We start from the raw sequence: 14,526 nt of genomic DNA, 5'->3' as shown, positions 1-14,526 counted from the left end.
AAAGCTTTTTTTTTTTCCAATGCATAGATAATACGTTTGTCACAGAATGCATTATAATTCAACAAAGTTTTGATGAATCCAATTGGCCAAATGTCACTGTCTGGCACTTATAGCACCATCACCAATCAAAGTCAATCCAAAATTTAACAAGCAGAAGGTTGTATTTCAGAAAGAATAATACAATCTCCTTGGGTTGCATTGCTACTCTCAGCTATCGATCAATACGATACTGGATATTCCCATAACAATATTTTCGTACTATTCAAGAAATAAATACAGATTTTGTCTTTCAATGGGGAATAAAAAATGAGTCAAACGCAAATTGGTGGAATATTAGACGGAAAATACGCTCATGTACATTGCAATGAAAACGCACATCCTCCTCGCTAATCTCACACATTGCTAGTGACAATGTGCGAGGTGGTTTAGTCTCAACAAATACAAAGCTGTGGCATTTGCTTGCTAGTGGATGTCAGATGGTAGATTTTAGCGTGGCGTTACACCTGGCGTAATGAGGTTGTTTCTGTATTCTCAGTCATGCTATTACTGTATTGTGCTACAATCATAGACACAGACTGCATACCCTCTAAAAAAACGGGGGAGCCTGATTTATGTTAATCTCACCTGAATTCTGTAAATACATGGCTGCTAGTGCACGAGTGCATTGCATGCACCAACACACACACACATACCCAAATAATCACCCACACATACACGTAGTACAGTGAAGGAAAAGTGTTACGAGTTGGTTTATGATTCAATGTTTAAATACGTATCACTCACTTTTTATGTCTCATAGTGTGCCTTATTTATATTGCAAGATATCACCCAATGACACTTTGTCACACCCACATAAAGTTCACGGCGATTAAGTTGGGTTAGGGTTTCATTAAACACGTAAAGGTTGGGTTAACAGTGGCCGTTTGGTTCCATACACCCCTGAGAGGTTAAAGAGCTGGTTTTACAGGCTGGACCTTTTCATCACAGTTACTCCTGCATCTATAGGGTTTCCCCAGGGAGGTTGAGGCACATTGACGCTTGACTAATTTTTAAACACACCCTCCGGCCCCCTTTCCTTCTGCGATAGGCACCGCTGCCCCCTCATTCTGCCTGTCCAAGGATGTGGTCCCTGGTGTCCCGGCAATGTTGCATAGTTATCTCCGGCGCCAACCAACAAGCCCCAACCGCAGCTGGTAGCTCCAGCTTTCCCCCTGGGCGCTCATCCTCTCCTGGCAGCCTGCCACGGAGGTCTTTACCAGGAAAATGAGTTCCGGCCCCCGCAAACACCTGCGAGCCCTACCCCAAGCCCCGTTTCCGTACTCCACTTTCTATTGTTGAACTAAATTGTAGCACTAGGATATTTATATCTTTCACTTACTAGATGATTGTCAATCAATGGATGGCTTTCTTAGGACTAAAAGGCAGTTACCAGAATAGCCAAGGCCTCCTGTAATGCTTTAAGGTCATGGTTGCTATCTATATATCTTGCTGACTTGAATGTGAAATTGTATTTTTTTTTGGTGTCCAACCCCTTGTGTAATATGGTAGCATTTACATGTGTGTAGGATGCTGTTAAAATATATATAAATGTGCCTAAAATGACAAATGACTATTGTCTCATCGCCAGCGAAACTATGCGTTTAACATGCATGTCCGGTGAATGTTATCTATTCTGTACACCTTGGGGTCATATCAGCCCCTATATGCCGGACAGACCATTTGGTTCCCGTTTAGATTATGGATGTTATTGCATCCCTCCGGCCCTTCAAATTAAACCGGTTTGTCCCGGCATGATGGCTTATCGTGCCGGACGGACGTGGATCTGCTGAAAAGAGATCTTTTACCAACGTATCTGAAGAACCGCTTATTTTTTAACAAACTCCAGGCTTTCTATTAAAAGCCTACATATTTCATAGATTACATCTTCTAAGGAATATACAAATATTATGGAGGTAAGAGTTAAACTTTGTAGTATGCCATTGAGAAATGTACTTCATATATTCATAATGAGGACTGAGAAGAACTATCATCCTATTAAGGAATGTTAAAAACGGTATAGTGGGGCACCACGAAAAGGTCATAAGCATGGCCTGCAAGTAGGTTATCCTGCATTTGAGTGATAACTCTCCTGGGATTTGGAAAAAATGAAAAGTGCTCCTTTAGAAGTTGGGATTTAGAGAAATGTTCAAGTCCCATGACTAGAACTCTACTCGACCTGAACTTTGATAAGTACAACGTTTTTATTTTGTGTGCCTCATGAACAACAAAATCTATAAATGGAGTAAAAGAGAAAATGCATCTGTTTGCAAAACAGTAGGCACTACTTTAGATGTTTATCTGTGTCTTCACATGTTATTTATCTAACTATTTAAGCTTGTTCTTCATGGGTCATGTAAAGAGTGAGTAGAACATTGCATCTCAGAGTATTAGGTCCATTTCCCTGCTTAAAAAAAATATTGGCCTTGTTTAGCCAAACCAACACTTCGTTCACTTCTTGTGAGGTAACTTGAAGAACCCCATGTTGTTTCAACATCTCAAGAATGTGTATGTGGTCCTTATCCCTCCAGCACATTGTCAAAGTTAATTATTTTCTTCTTTAGCTCAGCAGAGTCATAACCATATTTCCGGAGTAGGAACCATATGTCGGGTGTTGTAAGGTTTTCAGATCATATCCATTTAGTGGTTGTGATAAATGCTCACTGACACAAACATAAATAAGCACACAGACATTAACACATCTAGGGAATGCAGTGTGTCTTCTGTCTGTGAAGCATACATAGCATTATTTTAGAGTGAACTCTCAAGGAAACAAAACAGACACAACAGAAAGACTGGGCATTGAAAGATGCGTTCATATGAGTTTTTGGTGCTTTATTTGGAAATGCTGCAAAAAGTCAGTTATAGATAGATAATGGATTTAATCGAGGCCTACGTGCCTTTTGTTGACATGAGTTCTCTCTTTCCTGCTTACTCTATTGTTGCCCCTTCCCATATGCTAAGTCTAAATAAGCATGCAGTGATTTCGAATAATTAATGCCCATAATATTCATACCTTATTTCCATGGGAACCATGGTCATTGGTAGGCGGTGTCATTAACCCAGCAGGATCTGAAGACTAATCACTCAACAATATCTATAATGGTCCCATTTATGCCGATAGGCATAAATGTATCTGTTTAGCAATAATACATTTGTGTTAAGTTTAAATAAATATAACAAATAAAAGTTGATACAAAATAATGCATATCTAGTAAAAATTATGGAAAGTTTAAAAGCCTTTTTGGAACAAGGTATTTGCTCTCATAACCTTTGGACAATCCTTATATAATTAAAATATTTCTGGATATTCTGTGGTTTTCCCTCTTATTTCTATCCAGTGATCTGTCCCTTTTGTGTTATTTGTGGTTTTACTGGTGCATGTCAGCAGGGAGGTCAGGCTCTGTGGTAATGATGGTAGACAGACCGGACCTGGGCTCCACCGCTCGGCTATGGTATTAGCCCTGGGATTACGAGTCAGGGAGGCGTGTATGTATGCCTTACAGGCTAATCCTACTGTGGTCCAGAATGATGAACACATTTTAGCCAGAGGCCTCCATCCAGGGTTGTGGCTCTGGGGAGGAGGGGTTGCCCGACACAGTGCGTTAGATTATCTTTCAGGTTTTTTTGTGTGTGCTTGTGCGTGTGCGTGTGTGTGCATATATGCTCTTGCCTGTTGTTTATCGTCCATATGTGATACCTCAGATCTTACTCTACGAATGCAATGCTTCTAAACATTGAGGAAATGTGTGGCCTTTGCAACATGCTACACATTTATGTTATGCATTACCACACAGGGGAAACTAATCGGATCTCCTTTCTCTTCACCCTATTCTCCTACTCTGTCTTTCTCTACAGCAGCAGATGGTGAGGAACCAACTACACCAGGTGGGCAATGTTCATGCTCTGTGACGTGTGTGTGTGTGTGTCTATGTGTGTTCGGGCACACGCAAGCGTGTGCACTCATGCATTTGAGGTGTACGTGTGTGTGCAATCAGATTTAGACATTTCATCCAAAGGGACTTCCATTGTCTCTTTCTGGTGCACATTCACACATTATCAGCAATCTCTTGTTTTCTCAAGCACTCTACCTATTCCATCTTTCCGATTGGCTTCACCATCTCTATTGTTGCACTCAACAGACCTGGGCAGCAGCGAATATACACTAATCTATTATTCACTCTACTTGCCTGAGATTTTATTATTTGGTAGTCTGTCAAATGGTAAATCCCTCAATTGTACTACTTCTAAAGTGGTTTTGCAGCGGTGACACAATTTGTCACAAATAAACCAGAAACCATTTTTACCGTATTTTTTGAATTTGTATTTCGTTGTCATTCATGTTAATCCATCAAAATAACTGAACAGATTTGTTTCAAAGGAAGAAAAAGTGAACGTTGAATAATGCATCTTGGGCTCATAACGCGAGGGTGAATCTCATTTTAGGAAATCTTATTGACAATTTGTAGAAGATAGCTAAACATTGCTAGGCAGATGGAATTCCCTGTTTTTTTTAATCCATGCTATGGTCAATTTATTTTGCTAGAGTGCACTTTATAATCTATAAAAATAAAAGTTGCAATTTAAATCTCACTTGAAACTTTTCCCTAAACACCAACCTTGAACCACTTAATCCCTTTAGATTTAACCAAAGAACAGAGCTTTAACCTGTCCTGGTCCCGTTACCCAAGAGCTCCTTGTATTGTAATCATCACTGATATGATTCTTCCAGGGGCACGTGTATGCACACAGACACACGCACATATCCAGTTATCAAGAGATCTGTATTAGGTGTGACTGTTGAGCGGTGACCTGGAACTGGACGTGGGGGGGGAAATAGGGCAGAGCGATGCAGGGGTTCAAATTACATGTGACAGGCATCAAAAAAGGGTGGTGCTCTGGATAGAAAAAATAAAAGTCACATTACTGACAGGCTTCGCCTGTAAAAAAACTCTTTGGCAACGGTTTCTAATGTTTATGTTTAACGTGGACAGGCATAGGCTAAAGCGATGTCACCCAACCGTGCGAGGGTGCGACTACCTTTTGCTTCGATGTAAAGGCCCTGACAAACCCAACCAACGTCAAAGAACTAAGACTGCGGATGTATTCAAACCGGAAAGAAAGCAGCGTTTGCCTTCCATTTCACATACCACTCTCGCTCAGAAGGATTCGTTATATAGCCACTTCAAAATAAAGAATATTTGAAAATTATGAATGATCAGATGAAATGAAGTGGAAAATGAGACAATCCCTTAGTGTGTTCCCTCTTGACAAAGCCGTTTGCTGGTTTGCTCACTTTCGTTTTCCCATCTCTTGCAAGGATTTGCTTAGGCTGAGCAGCCATTCAGAGCGGCCTCTGCACCGATTCAAAATACGGCTGAAAAACATCTATGTAGGCTAATTTATCAAGGCACATATTAGTAACGATCATTACTATGACTCCCACGATCTATTAGGCCTATTAGGTCTATTAGCTATTAGGCCTACCACGATAAGATGGGTATTAGGCCCCAGACAGAACATGTTTGAGGGGTAACAATAGGAAATGCCTAGATTGTTTAGGATTGAATAACAATAGCGATAATGGCATCAACCTTTTAGATATTATATTATAGGACTGAACCAATAATAACGAATCAAGCCGCTGAGAGCTCTAACCATACTCTGCGTGAATGGCGCAGCATCTCAGAAAAAAAACAAAACACACTTATTGTATTAAGGGTTAGGCATATTGTACAATTCGAGAGACATATTTGTTTGGGCGATATTGAATATATTTGGTTCTCCTACTATACTGTACATAATATATGCAGACAGAACACAAAGTGATATATTTCACATTGGTGCCATCATGACTGGTGCTTCTAGCCGGTGGAGCTGGGATTAGATGAAGGTTCTGCATGCCTCCGAGCGCCTTTGGAGGCATTCCGTCTTGAATCTTTTTATCTCTCATAGGCGGGCACTGGCATCTTTTGTCTTGCGAGTTGTTTTTACACGGCAAGGGTGGATCCAGGGTGAAGCAACACACATTTCTCATCCCCCTAATAAAATCTGGATGTAACCAATATCCTGGACATTTCTGAAAATAAATTTGTCGTGTGTTTGATTCATCATACCTTCAAAAGAACACATTGCTGCGACTGTAGTAGGGTACTTGCTTTATCAAAAGCTAGTTTCCTTGGAAATGCTGGGAGAAATGCTTAGAGAGTACGAGAGCGAGAGAGAGAGGCATTGCTTTTATCTACTTGTCTAGTATTTGCAAACTCTTTTTTATTTATAGCAGAGACATAATTAAGTTGTATCATGTGCAGTATACTAATAAGTCCAAATTGTTGTCAAGCGGCAGTTAATTTTTTTCGTGCGTACAATGCAAGTCATTTCTACAGGTTACATTAAATGTTTTAATTGTACCACTAATATGGATAAGCAGATAATGGATTGAACGTCTGCAAAATGTATACATTACAGCAGTCGTGCAATGAAGAAAGGACTTGAAATGTTCGGAGCCAGATTCACTAACTGACTTAACCCATATTAGATTCGATTATAGTCAGTTTTTGCATATCAGGCTTTGCCGGCTGGACAACTTTGGAAAAAGTTGCTTCTTCCAATTAGAACTTTTTATGACATGGTTCCTCTGACATTTCCATGGCATTTAGTCTCTGACATGCCTCCATCTTCTCTTGCAATGACGGCTCAGAGTCACAGAATTTACCTATTTTTGCGGGATTTTAAATTGAGTTGATAAATAAAAAATTCACTTTTGAGTGTAGTCATCTAAAATAACTAAGAGGAGGCCCCTTTTAACCATGACACAATGGCAAAGGTTATGGTCGGGACATCAAATAAAGCAGGCATGGGATCACCCAGGGCATCCATTTGCATTTGAACCGTGCTTTGGGCATCAATTGATATTAAGTGATTCAACCTCTTTAAAAATATTGTTGCAGGATGTGCAGATGCCGAAAACATGCAAAGTGGAATCAACCATCCATTTATGAATAATATATAAATACATATATTATATTAGAGACGTACGTACGGTGACGAATTAACAGAGGAGGGGACTATTCCTCATCTAAGTTAACAGCATCTAAGATCTTAATTGCTATTTAGCGTTACAAGACACATTACACTATAGGGTAGTGTACGAAGTGGTCAGTAGTCTTACAACCCTTTTTGAGACTGTATTGCAGTGGTTGCAATTACATGGCTGAGGTAGCTACAAAAATGCATGTCCAAGTCGATGAATTGCACAGGGAGATGGTTTCTGGATTTAACCCAGGGAAAGATTAAGGGATTGCTGGCGATTTCTTGCCAGATATGCAAGAGAGCACGGTCTCAGCCACTACAGTAAATGGTCACCCCTTGTCTTGACCTACTTGACTGGGATGAGTTAGACCGTAATCAATGCACAGCCAGCCGGGGATTCAAAGGAGATGAAATGGAAACTGGCTTTGCAATGACCCCGTTCAACATCCTGAACTTGACTGATCACAGGGTTGGTTCAGAGAATCAGCGTTTAATTGTTCTGCTTCTTTACCATGAACAATATGCAACTGGCTTTGCATAGAAAATACTTCAATGCATATCTCAACTTAAAACAGAATAATCCATCCCTTTAGATCCCTGAAGTGCAGTTCGTTTTCATGCTGTTTTGCCAATTAACATTGACTACGGGAACATGATTGTTGGTACGATGTGAATGATAGTTACCATCCCGAAGAAGAGAAGAATCACAGTCATATGTACCAGGAACTTGCCAAACTGCCGTCCTTGTGAATGATCTGCAAATAAACAGGGGCTGCTTTTCTGTGTTAAGCATTGTTCTGGTTTTCACCACTGATTGATTGGTCTCTTTGCAGCCTTGTAAAGAAATCGCCTAGCTCCTGCTGGACAAACTGTAGGCTCCCATCAATCACAGCCCGAAGGCTAGCTTGTACAACAAAACAGGGGCTGACATGCACATAGAAATGCCCCTCCTCACCTTCTCCTTTAGACATACATCATCTACACACCGACACACATGCACCCACACATACACACACCCATGCACCCGCTCACACACACACACACAAAAACACAAATGCACACACCCCCCCACACACATACACCTTAAACCAAGGGAAAAGCATCAAGCTCTATCAAGATCAATCAAGATCCATGGAAATGTTTATGTGTGCATGCTTCGGCTTGCCACGCGCTCACAGATGGCATTAGTGGTATTCTAGCGCATGTGTGTTTACATTGGCATGTGTAGATGTATGTTTGTTGTACACAGTGCCGCTGCTATTCCTGAATCATCAAAATTATGATTACAGAGATTTCTTTATCTAAATACACGCTGATGCAAATCCCTCAAATGTATACATACATACAATTAATGTTTACGCTTCAATACAATTCATGATTAATTGTGGGTTATTTTAAGAGCGCAGAACAACACATTCTCACTATAAACACACCCACTCCACAGCCCTTCCTTGCCAACCCACCTTCGACCATTTTCCCTCCGTACCTTTTTCTGATTAATGCACTCTCCATTAGGGAGGCTGTCGGGCTGCATTGGCAGGACCATAGATTGCCTAACCAAAATGAATGTGAACCCTGTCACCGTCTCTCTTGCTGAGCCAGGCCTTTGAGGGAGGAAAATAAAAAAAACAGCCTTTCCCTGGTTCAACTGATTAGCCCCTCATTGTATTATTACTGAATCAAGATTAGCCTCTAACATAGAGAGGACTGGATGGAGGATTACTGCAATGCATTCTGCACAATCTTAATTCTACACTACATGGAACAATGCAAGCTTTCCTGTAGCGTTATTATTTTAAAAGTATGTTGTCATCTTGGAATGTACACTAATTGGGTATGGCTGGTGGAGATAATGCATTAACGCAAGGCTGCACTATTTCACTAGAAACCATCAGGGTGTCCATTGCTATTGGCTTTTCATTTGTCAAAATTAATTTAAGTACACGACTGTCTTCAACTTTACAATTTTTTTTTGTTGTTAAACCTTATTATTTCTCTAAAAGGAGATAGTGGCAAAAATTCATTAGAGGCAAGTGTAAAGAAAAGCTCAGACTATACTTTTTTAATCATTTAAAAATAACATTCCAAAATAAATGCATTTAATCCACTCTATTCATCACTATCTTTAAATTTAACGCAACGGTTTTCCATGTCATCGTAATTGACATTTCTCACTGAATGCTCTACTCCAGTGGTCCCCAACCTTTTCAGCATCAAGGACCGGTATGATTCTCCAAAAAGTGGGGGGGGGTGGTTGGGTTATGTTGTATGCAATCTAGCAACTGCATATAGACGTATGGCATGTAAAAGAGTGACAGTATTGCGAAGTAAATTGAGTTTATTAAGTGTGCATGCATTTTGCATGAATTAAAAAAAAAAAAAAAAATTTTTTTTTTTTGTTCTCTAGTCATGTCATAGCCTCGTTAAACCTCGGCCCGGTTAGGAATGTCCTGCGGCCCGGTACCGGTCCGCGGCCCGGTGGTTGGGGACCGCTGCTCTACTCTACTTCATAGTACTGTCCTCACCTCCGTGTTTGCATTAATACATCTCCCGGGAGGGATTTCACAAGTTTCTCCAAGCCTCCACCTCCTCAAAGTTTGACTGTCCCCATGCAGTGATGCTGCTCCAATGCATAAAAGATGAGGCAGCCCCCAGCAGGCCTTAAGTTATGAATCCAATAATCATGTATCAAGGCCCTGTCTTTTACATTTGGGACCACACCGCAGGTTAGATAGGTAGAGGTTTTAGAAGTCAGAGTTATGGTCGCCTGATGCGGACACAGCAGCTAAACGAGTGAATTGCTGAATAATCAACAGCCCTTGACAGCGCATCCTTTTAATTGATTTCTTTCTTGTGAACTTTTCCCGTCTCTATAAAAGAGTGATTTGGACTTGAATTACATTCTCCTTTCTTCTTCAAACAATGGTATAAAGCGTCATACCATTACATAAATCATTTATTCTCCACACACCAGAACAAAACAACCACAAACACTATTTTCACGTCAGCCCTTCTGAAGTGTCTCCCTGCATTTTAGATTTTAATTAATTTGTTTTCATTTAGAATAATTGCACTTCACTTGTTTATATTGAACAGTTGGCAAGAGAATGATTTAAACAAAATTAAAAGTTAGGTAATTGTATTCACAGCAAAAAATGCTAACAATTATTCAATAACCCCAGCGAATAAATCAAGAAAATACCACCATTCTTACATAGTTTACCTCCATGAATGAAACATGTTATTGTGTTACACCCTACAACTGCTATTACAATTAATAGCACACCCAAAGTTCAGTTCAGCAGTAAAGCATGTAACCCTAACTCTTTTAGTGTGAGGTTCGGGCCGTAGATTATATAGGCTGTTGGCATACGTATATTGGATTAAATGTTCTTCATTTTTATGGTTTGCCATACAGCCATTCCTTGCAGTCCTCTGAGAACCAGGAGGATTGTGATGAGGGTTTCCTTCCCTAGAGGGGATATATGTAATCACTGACATCCAGCTACCTATTGATTTGATTTCAAGTCGTCTCCAGCCCTGTCTGCCGCGTCATGTCTTTCTTGTTCATGTCAAATAGTTGTACTCCTACACTGTGTGTGTGTGTGTGTGTAAGTGCATGCATCTGTTTCTCTACGTGTGTGCGTGCGTGTGTTTGTGCGCCTTGCTAATCTTTTTAGCTCAAAGCTGGTACTAATGTCGTTGCTTTTATGAATAACCAGAGAATATATATATTTCCCTGTATGCATTTGGTTTCGTAGTGATATACTTTGTATTGTAGGGATACTCTACATAATCATTATAAATATTCTCATTATTGGTAACCATTGAAATGTACTGGTGATTGCTTATCCCCAGTACGTTTTGATTAGCTTACGTAGCAGTGTTCAGTATTCCATAAGCGAGATGTTTCTAACATGTAAGTGTGTTCTTGTCCAGGTCCCTGCCATCCAAACCCTTGCCACAACAGAGGAATATGTGAGATCAGTGAGAGCTTCAGGGGCGATACCTTTATTGGCTACGTCTGCAAGTGTCCACCCGGATTTAGTGGAATTCACTGCCAACACAGTAAGTCAGGCAATTAGCCAATGATTCTTTATTTTTCTGCTCCCACTCATCCATATTTTATAAGTTCATTACTGCTTCTTAGCCCAGTTATATGCTGGTTGTTTAAATATTTCACAACCCAGAGTAATGACCTTGGTTAGTGATTCACTGGCGTGTAGCTGACATGAAGGGAGCTTTTGTTTAAATAATAGGTTCAGCAAAATGATCGGGATTGTGCTGGGGAAAGTGCTGAGGAGGCTTTCTTTCATGCTATTTTAAAAGGCGTTTTCATGGGGGGTGACAAGCTTTGCGGTAACATCCTGTGTAGGTTCTGGACCATTGTTCTCGATAATATTTCTGCTTTATTCCCAACAACCATCAATTAATTTTATTTTGAATGGAAAAGTCTAACAAAGGTTGTCTGCGTTCGTCTACCAATGCGATTAATTTCTTAAGAATATCACTCCCAACAAATCAAAACCTTCTAGTTTGTGCTATTTTCACATTTCTAAGGCAAAGTTACTTTTATTAAAATGCGTCATTGCAATACATACCAGCAGGTATAGCAGTTAATTGTTGCTTTTGTTTGGAAGTCAAATTCGATTATTAAATAGGGGGCATTTTGTAGACTCAATGCAACACAAGCTTATAAACATTTAGTGCTTAAACATAGCTAATGTGGAAATGAATGCAAAGTATAAAGACAAAAAAAAATAATGAATGAGAACAACACCAAGAAAGTAAACTCAATAATGTGGTATTTTTGTATAAACCGCAAGACCTTAAACCACATCAGTATATGCTTCCTTAACTGGATTCTAACAAAATTACAAAAAAGCATAAGTGCTAGAGTAGGGAAGCTAATCATTAAGTTTGAGTCGGTACACCAATTTTTCTCGACGATATAAAAATAAGTGACTAATGCTACAAAAGTTTCAACCCTTTAAAATATACTCAGACCAAGCAGCCCTACTATTTTATAGCAGAAACTGAAAGGCTGGGGTTGCACCTTGTTTCCTGTTTCGTTGCTGACATTTGTACTGAAGAGATTCACACTCATGGTACGAGTGCAAGCTTTCAGAATGAGATTTAAGAAAGTATTGCTAAAGTTGCCAGTTACCATGGCATTGGTATTAAACCTTTACAGACTCTTTACCGTTTATTTTTACCCTTTTTTTTACTACTGCTGGTTGAGTTCTTGCCAATTATTCCCTTAGATGAATAGATTATTAATCTAAAGTCTGCCTTTGAGGCTAGATTGTCTTTAAGGAGTAAAACAGAAAGCGTGTTCAAAGACAATCTATCATGCATTATAATGTCGGACTACCTACGTTAACATTATGCAGAGAACTTTGGTTGCCCAAACGGCATATTCATGTTTGTTCTAATTCAAGTGGATGCATATACATATAGCCATGAAACTTTCTGTGCTTGTTGAGTGAAAGTAAAACTCCTCATTTTGGCATTTATTTTATTTGTCCTTTCAGAACAAGTTAGACAAGATAAAGCAATTCCTGCTTCCAGTTTTATGTTTACTAATGGTGAAAAGTGGTAGCATTCTTGCTGCTAAAAATGAGAAGAGGCAAACCATTAGCCAAGCGTACAATTAATAATTAGACAGTGTCTTATGTTTTCTTGGTCTTACAGGAGGCTATTTTTATGTAACAACATAGTTGGAAAGTCCAGATGTTGCATTTCCCGAATGGATTCACTGCCACGGACCAGTGGCCTATCAGCCAGCCACTGTGGGCGTGATATATAAGCACATCATGAATCGATGTCGCCCACAAGGTCAACCTCCCTCCTCTATGTCTTGGAGTTGTCTCAGTTCCTTACCAAGTGGGGTTCCTAGCAGCTTTGTCGATATATTTAAAGTAGGGCTATTTATCTAGTCGACTATTCTAAAAAACTAACAGCCTAAAAATCGGCAGGAGCCATCTGAAATGGTTAATTATAATTGTATTCCCTTTTTATAAAATGGGGCTGAAAAGTGTGACATGCATCACTGCAGACAGTGCTCATGTACTGAATGTGGGACAGTTAGGAGTGGTCCAGCTTTGGAAGTTTAATTGATCATCAAAAAAATGATATATTCGTCTGTCGAGGTGGGATAAAAATGTCCCTGAGATTTATTTTATCGATTCGCTTTCTGATTACTGTGGGCAACTGAGCTGCCATTTGCCTTAAACCCTGTAAACTAAGTACAGACAAAGGCTAGGTCAACATAATCAGGCACATCATGGTTTCACTACTGTGAGACGGAATGAAGGGACGGACATTTCAGCGACGAGGCTAAACAGGGCGGGCTCAGTGCTGCGGAGCCAATAAGAGTGTGTCGCAAAATATGCGAATAACAATATATCTATCATCGCCACACTACTCCAAATCAAAACACCAGGTCAGAATCCATTTCATGCGAAAAATGACCGGCTCAAGATCTCCATCTCTATCTTGTTTTTCCTCTTCTTTAAAAATGTAGGGAAATGAATATATACTTCTGTCTACACAGTGAGTTAAGATCAAATGTTACCTTCAGAATGTCCTTTAGGGATCAGAATGTCCCTGGGCCGATTTATATCTGTATTTATATTCAGCAATTCCCTTTTGGTTTTTCATAGCACTTTCTTTAGCGTATACACTGTCAATCGGATATTGTCGCCTACAGCATGTTTTTTGTTTCCTCTGGCCACTGCACTTGCATCTTGTTGCTTTTAGAAACCATGAAGCGCTTAAAACTGCCTCACTTGTAAGTCACTTTTGAGTGTCACCTAAATAAATAAATGGAATGCAAGTGTGATCATCCAGTGAGACTTAGATCATGTCAGCCTGCATGCTAGCGTTCTGCACACATTATGCTGATACTTTCAAACGATACATGTGCCAGCCACATTTAAATCTTTACTGTTGCTACTGGCTTTAGTCTGGGAGGGCCGAATCCAATTTCACACCTTTTTTGTTACGGGGCAAGACGGGGTGAACCCAAACGCACGGCACAAATGACGACAGGAAGAGGTTGGTAGCAATTAACCAGTTTATTGCTACACAGAGCAGAGGAGAATGTCTGTGGCGATCCGGAGATGGTTGGTCGGGTGGATTGCCGGACAGGTAGTCACCCTCGACGGTTCGGAGGAACTGGTATTCCTGCAGGAGAGGAGAGTCGGGTGGTGAACGAGAACAACGAGAATACTAGGAAAGGGCTAGAGAGGTCGGAGGATAACTTAGCTAGGTAAGTGTAGTTGACGATCTGGCGACGAAAGGTTGAATGACTGGGGAAGATATACAGGTGGGCGTGATTGGTGATGATGGTCAGGTGCGGGTGATCACCGTGGCTGGGTTGGGGAGTTCAGCAGGCCACGCCCCCGTACATGAAACAGAACATGACAGACAGACAAGACAAACAGAGAAAACTAG

At 40.2% G+C, this 14,526-nt stretch overlaps 1 protein-coding gene across 2 annotated transcripts in view; it reads left to right on the top strand.

Moving 5' to 3' along the window:
* LOC115545642 (EGF-like repeat and discoidin I-like domain-containing protein 3) overlaps positions 1-14,526 on the top strand; it is an 83,157-nt gene that overhangs the window by 13,349 nt on the left and 55,282 nt on the right. The window contains exons 2-3 of one of the 2 annotated variants that reach the window (XM_030358997.1): positions 3,898-3,924; positions 11,008-11,136. In XM_030358997.1, the coding sequence (XP_030214857.1) occupies positions 3,898-3,924; positions 11,008-11,136 (156 nt within the window). Of the gene's footprint in view, positions 1-3,894; positions 3,925-11,007; positions 11,137-14,526 lie in introns of both variants that reach the window. The other variant, XM_030358996.1, reaches the window with a different exon arrangement.

This window comes from Gadus morhua, chromosome 6, assembly GCF_902167405.1.
Source record: "Gadus morhua chromosome 6, gadMor3.0, whole genome shotgun sequence".
In the NCBI taxonomy this organism is placed as follows: Eukaryota; Metazoa; Chordata; class Actinopteri; order Gadiformes; family Gadidae; genus Gadus; species Gadus morhua.
This window is presented reverse-complemented; position numbering and strand designations above follow the sequence as displayed.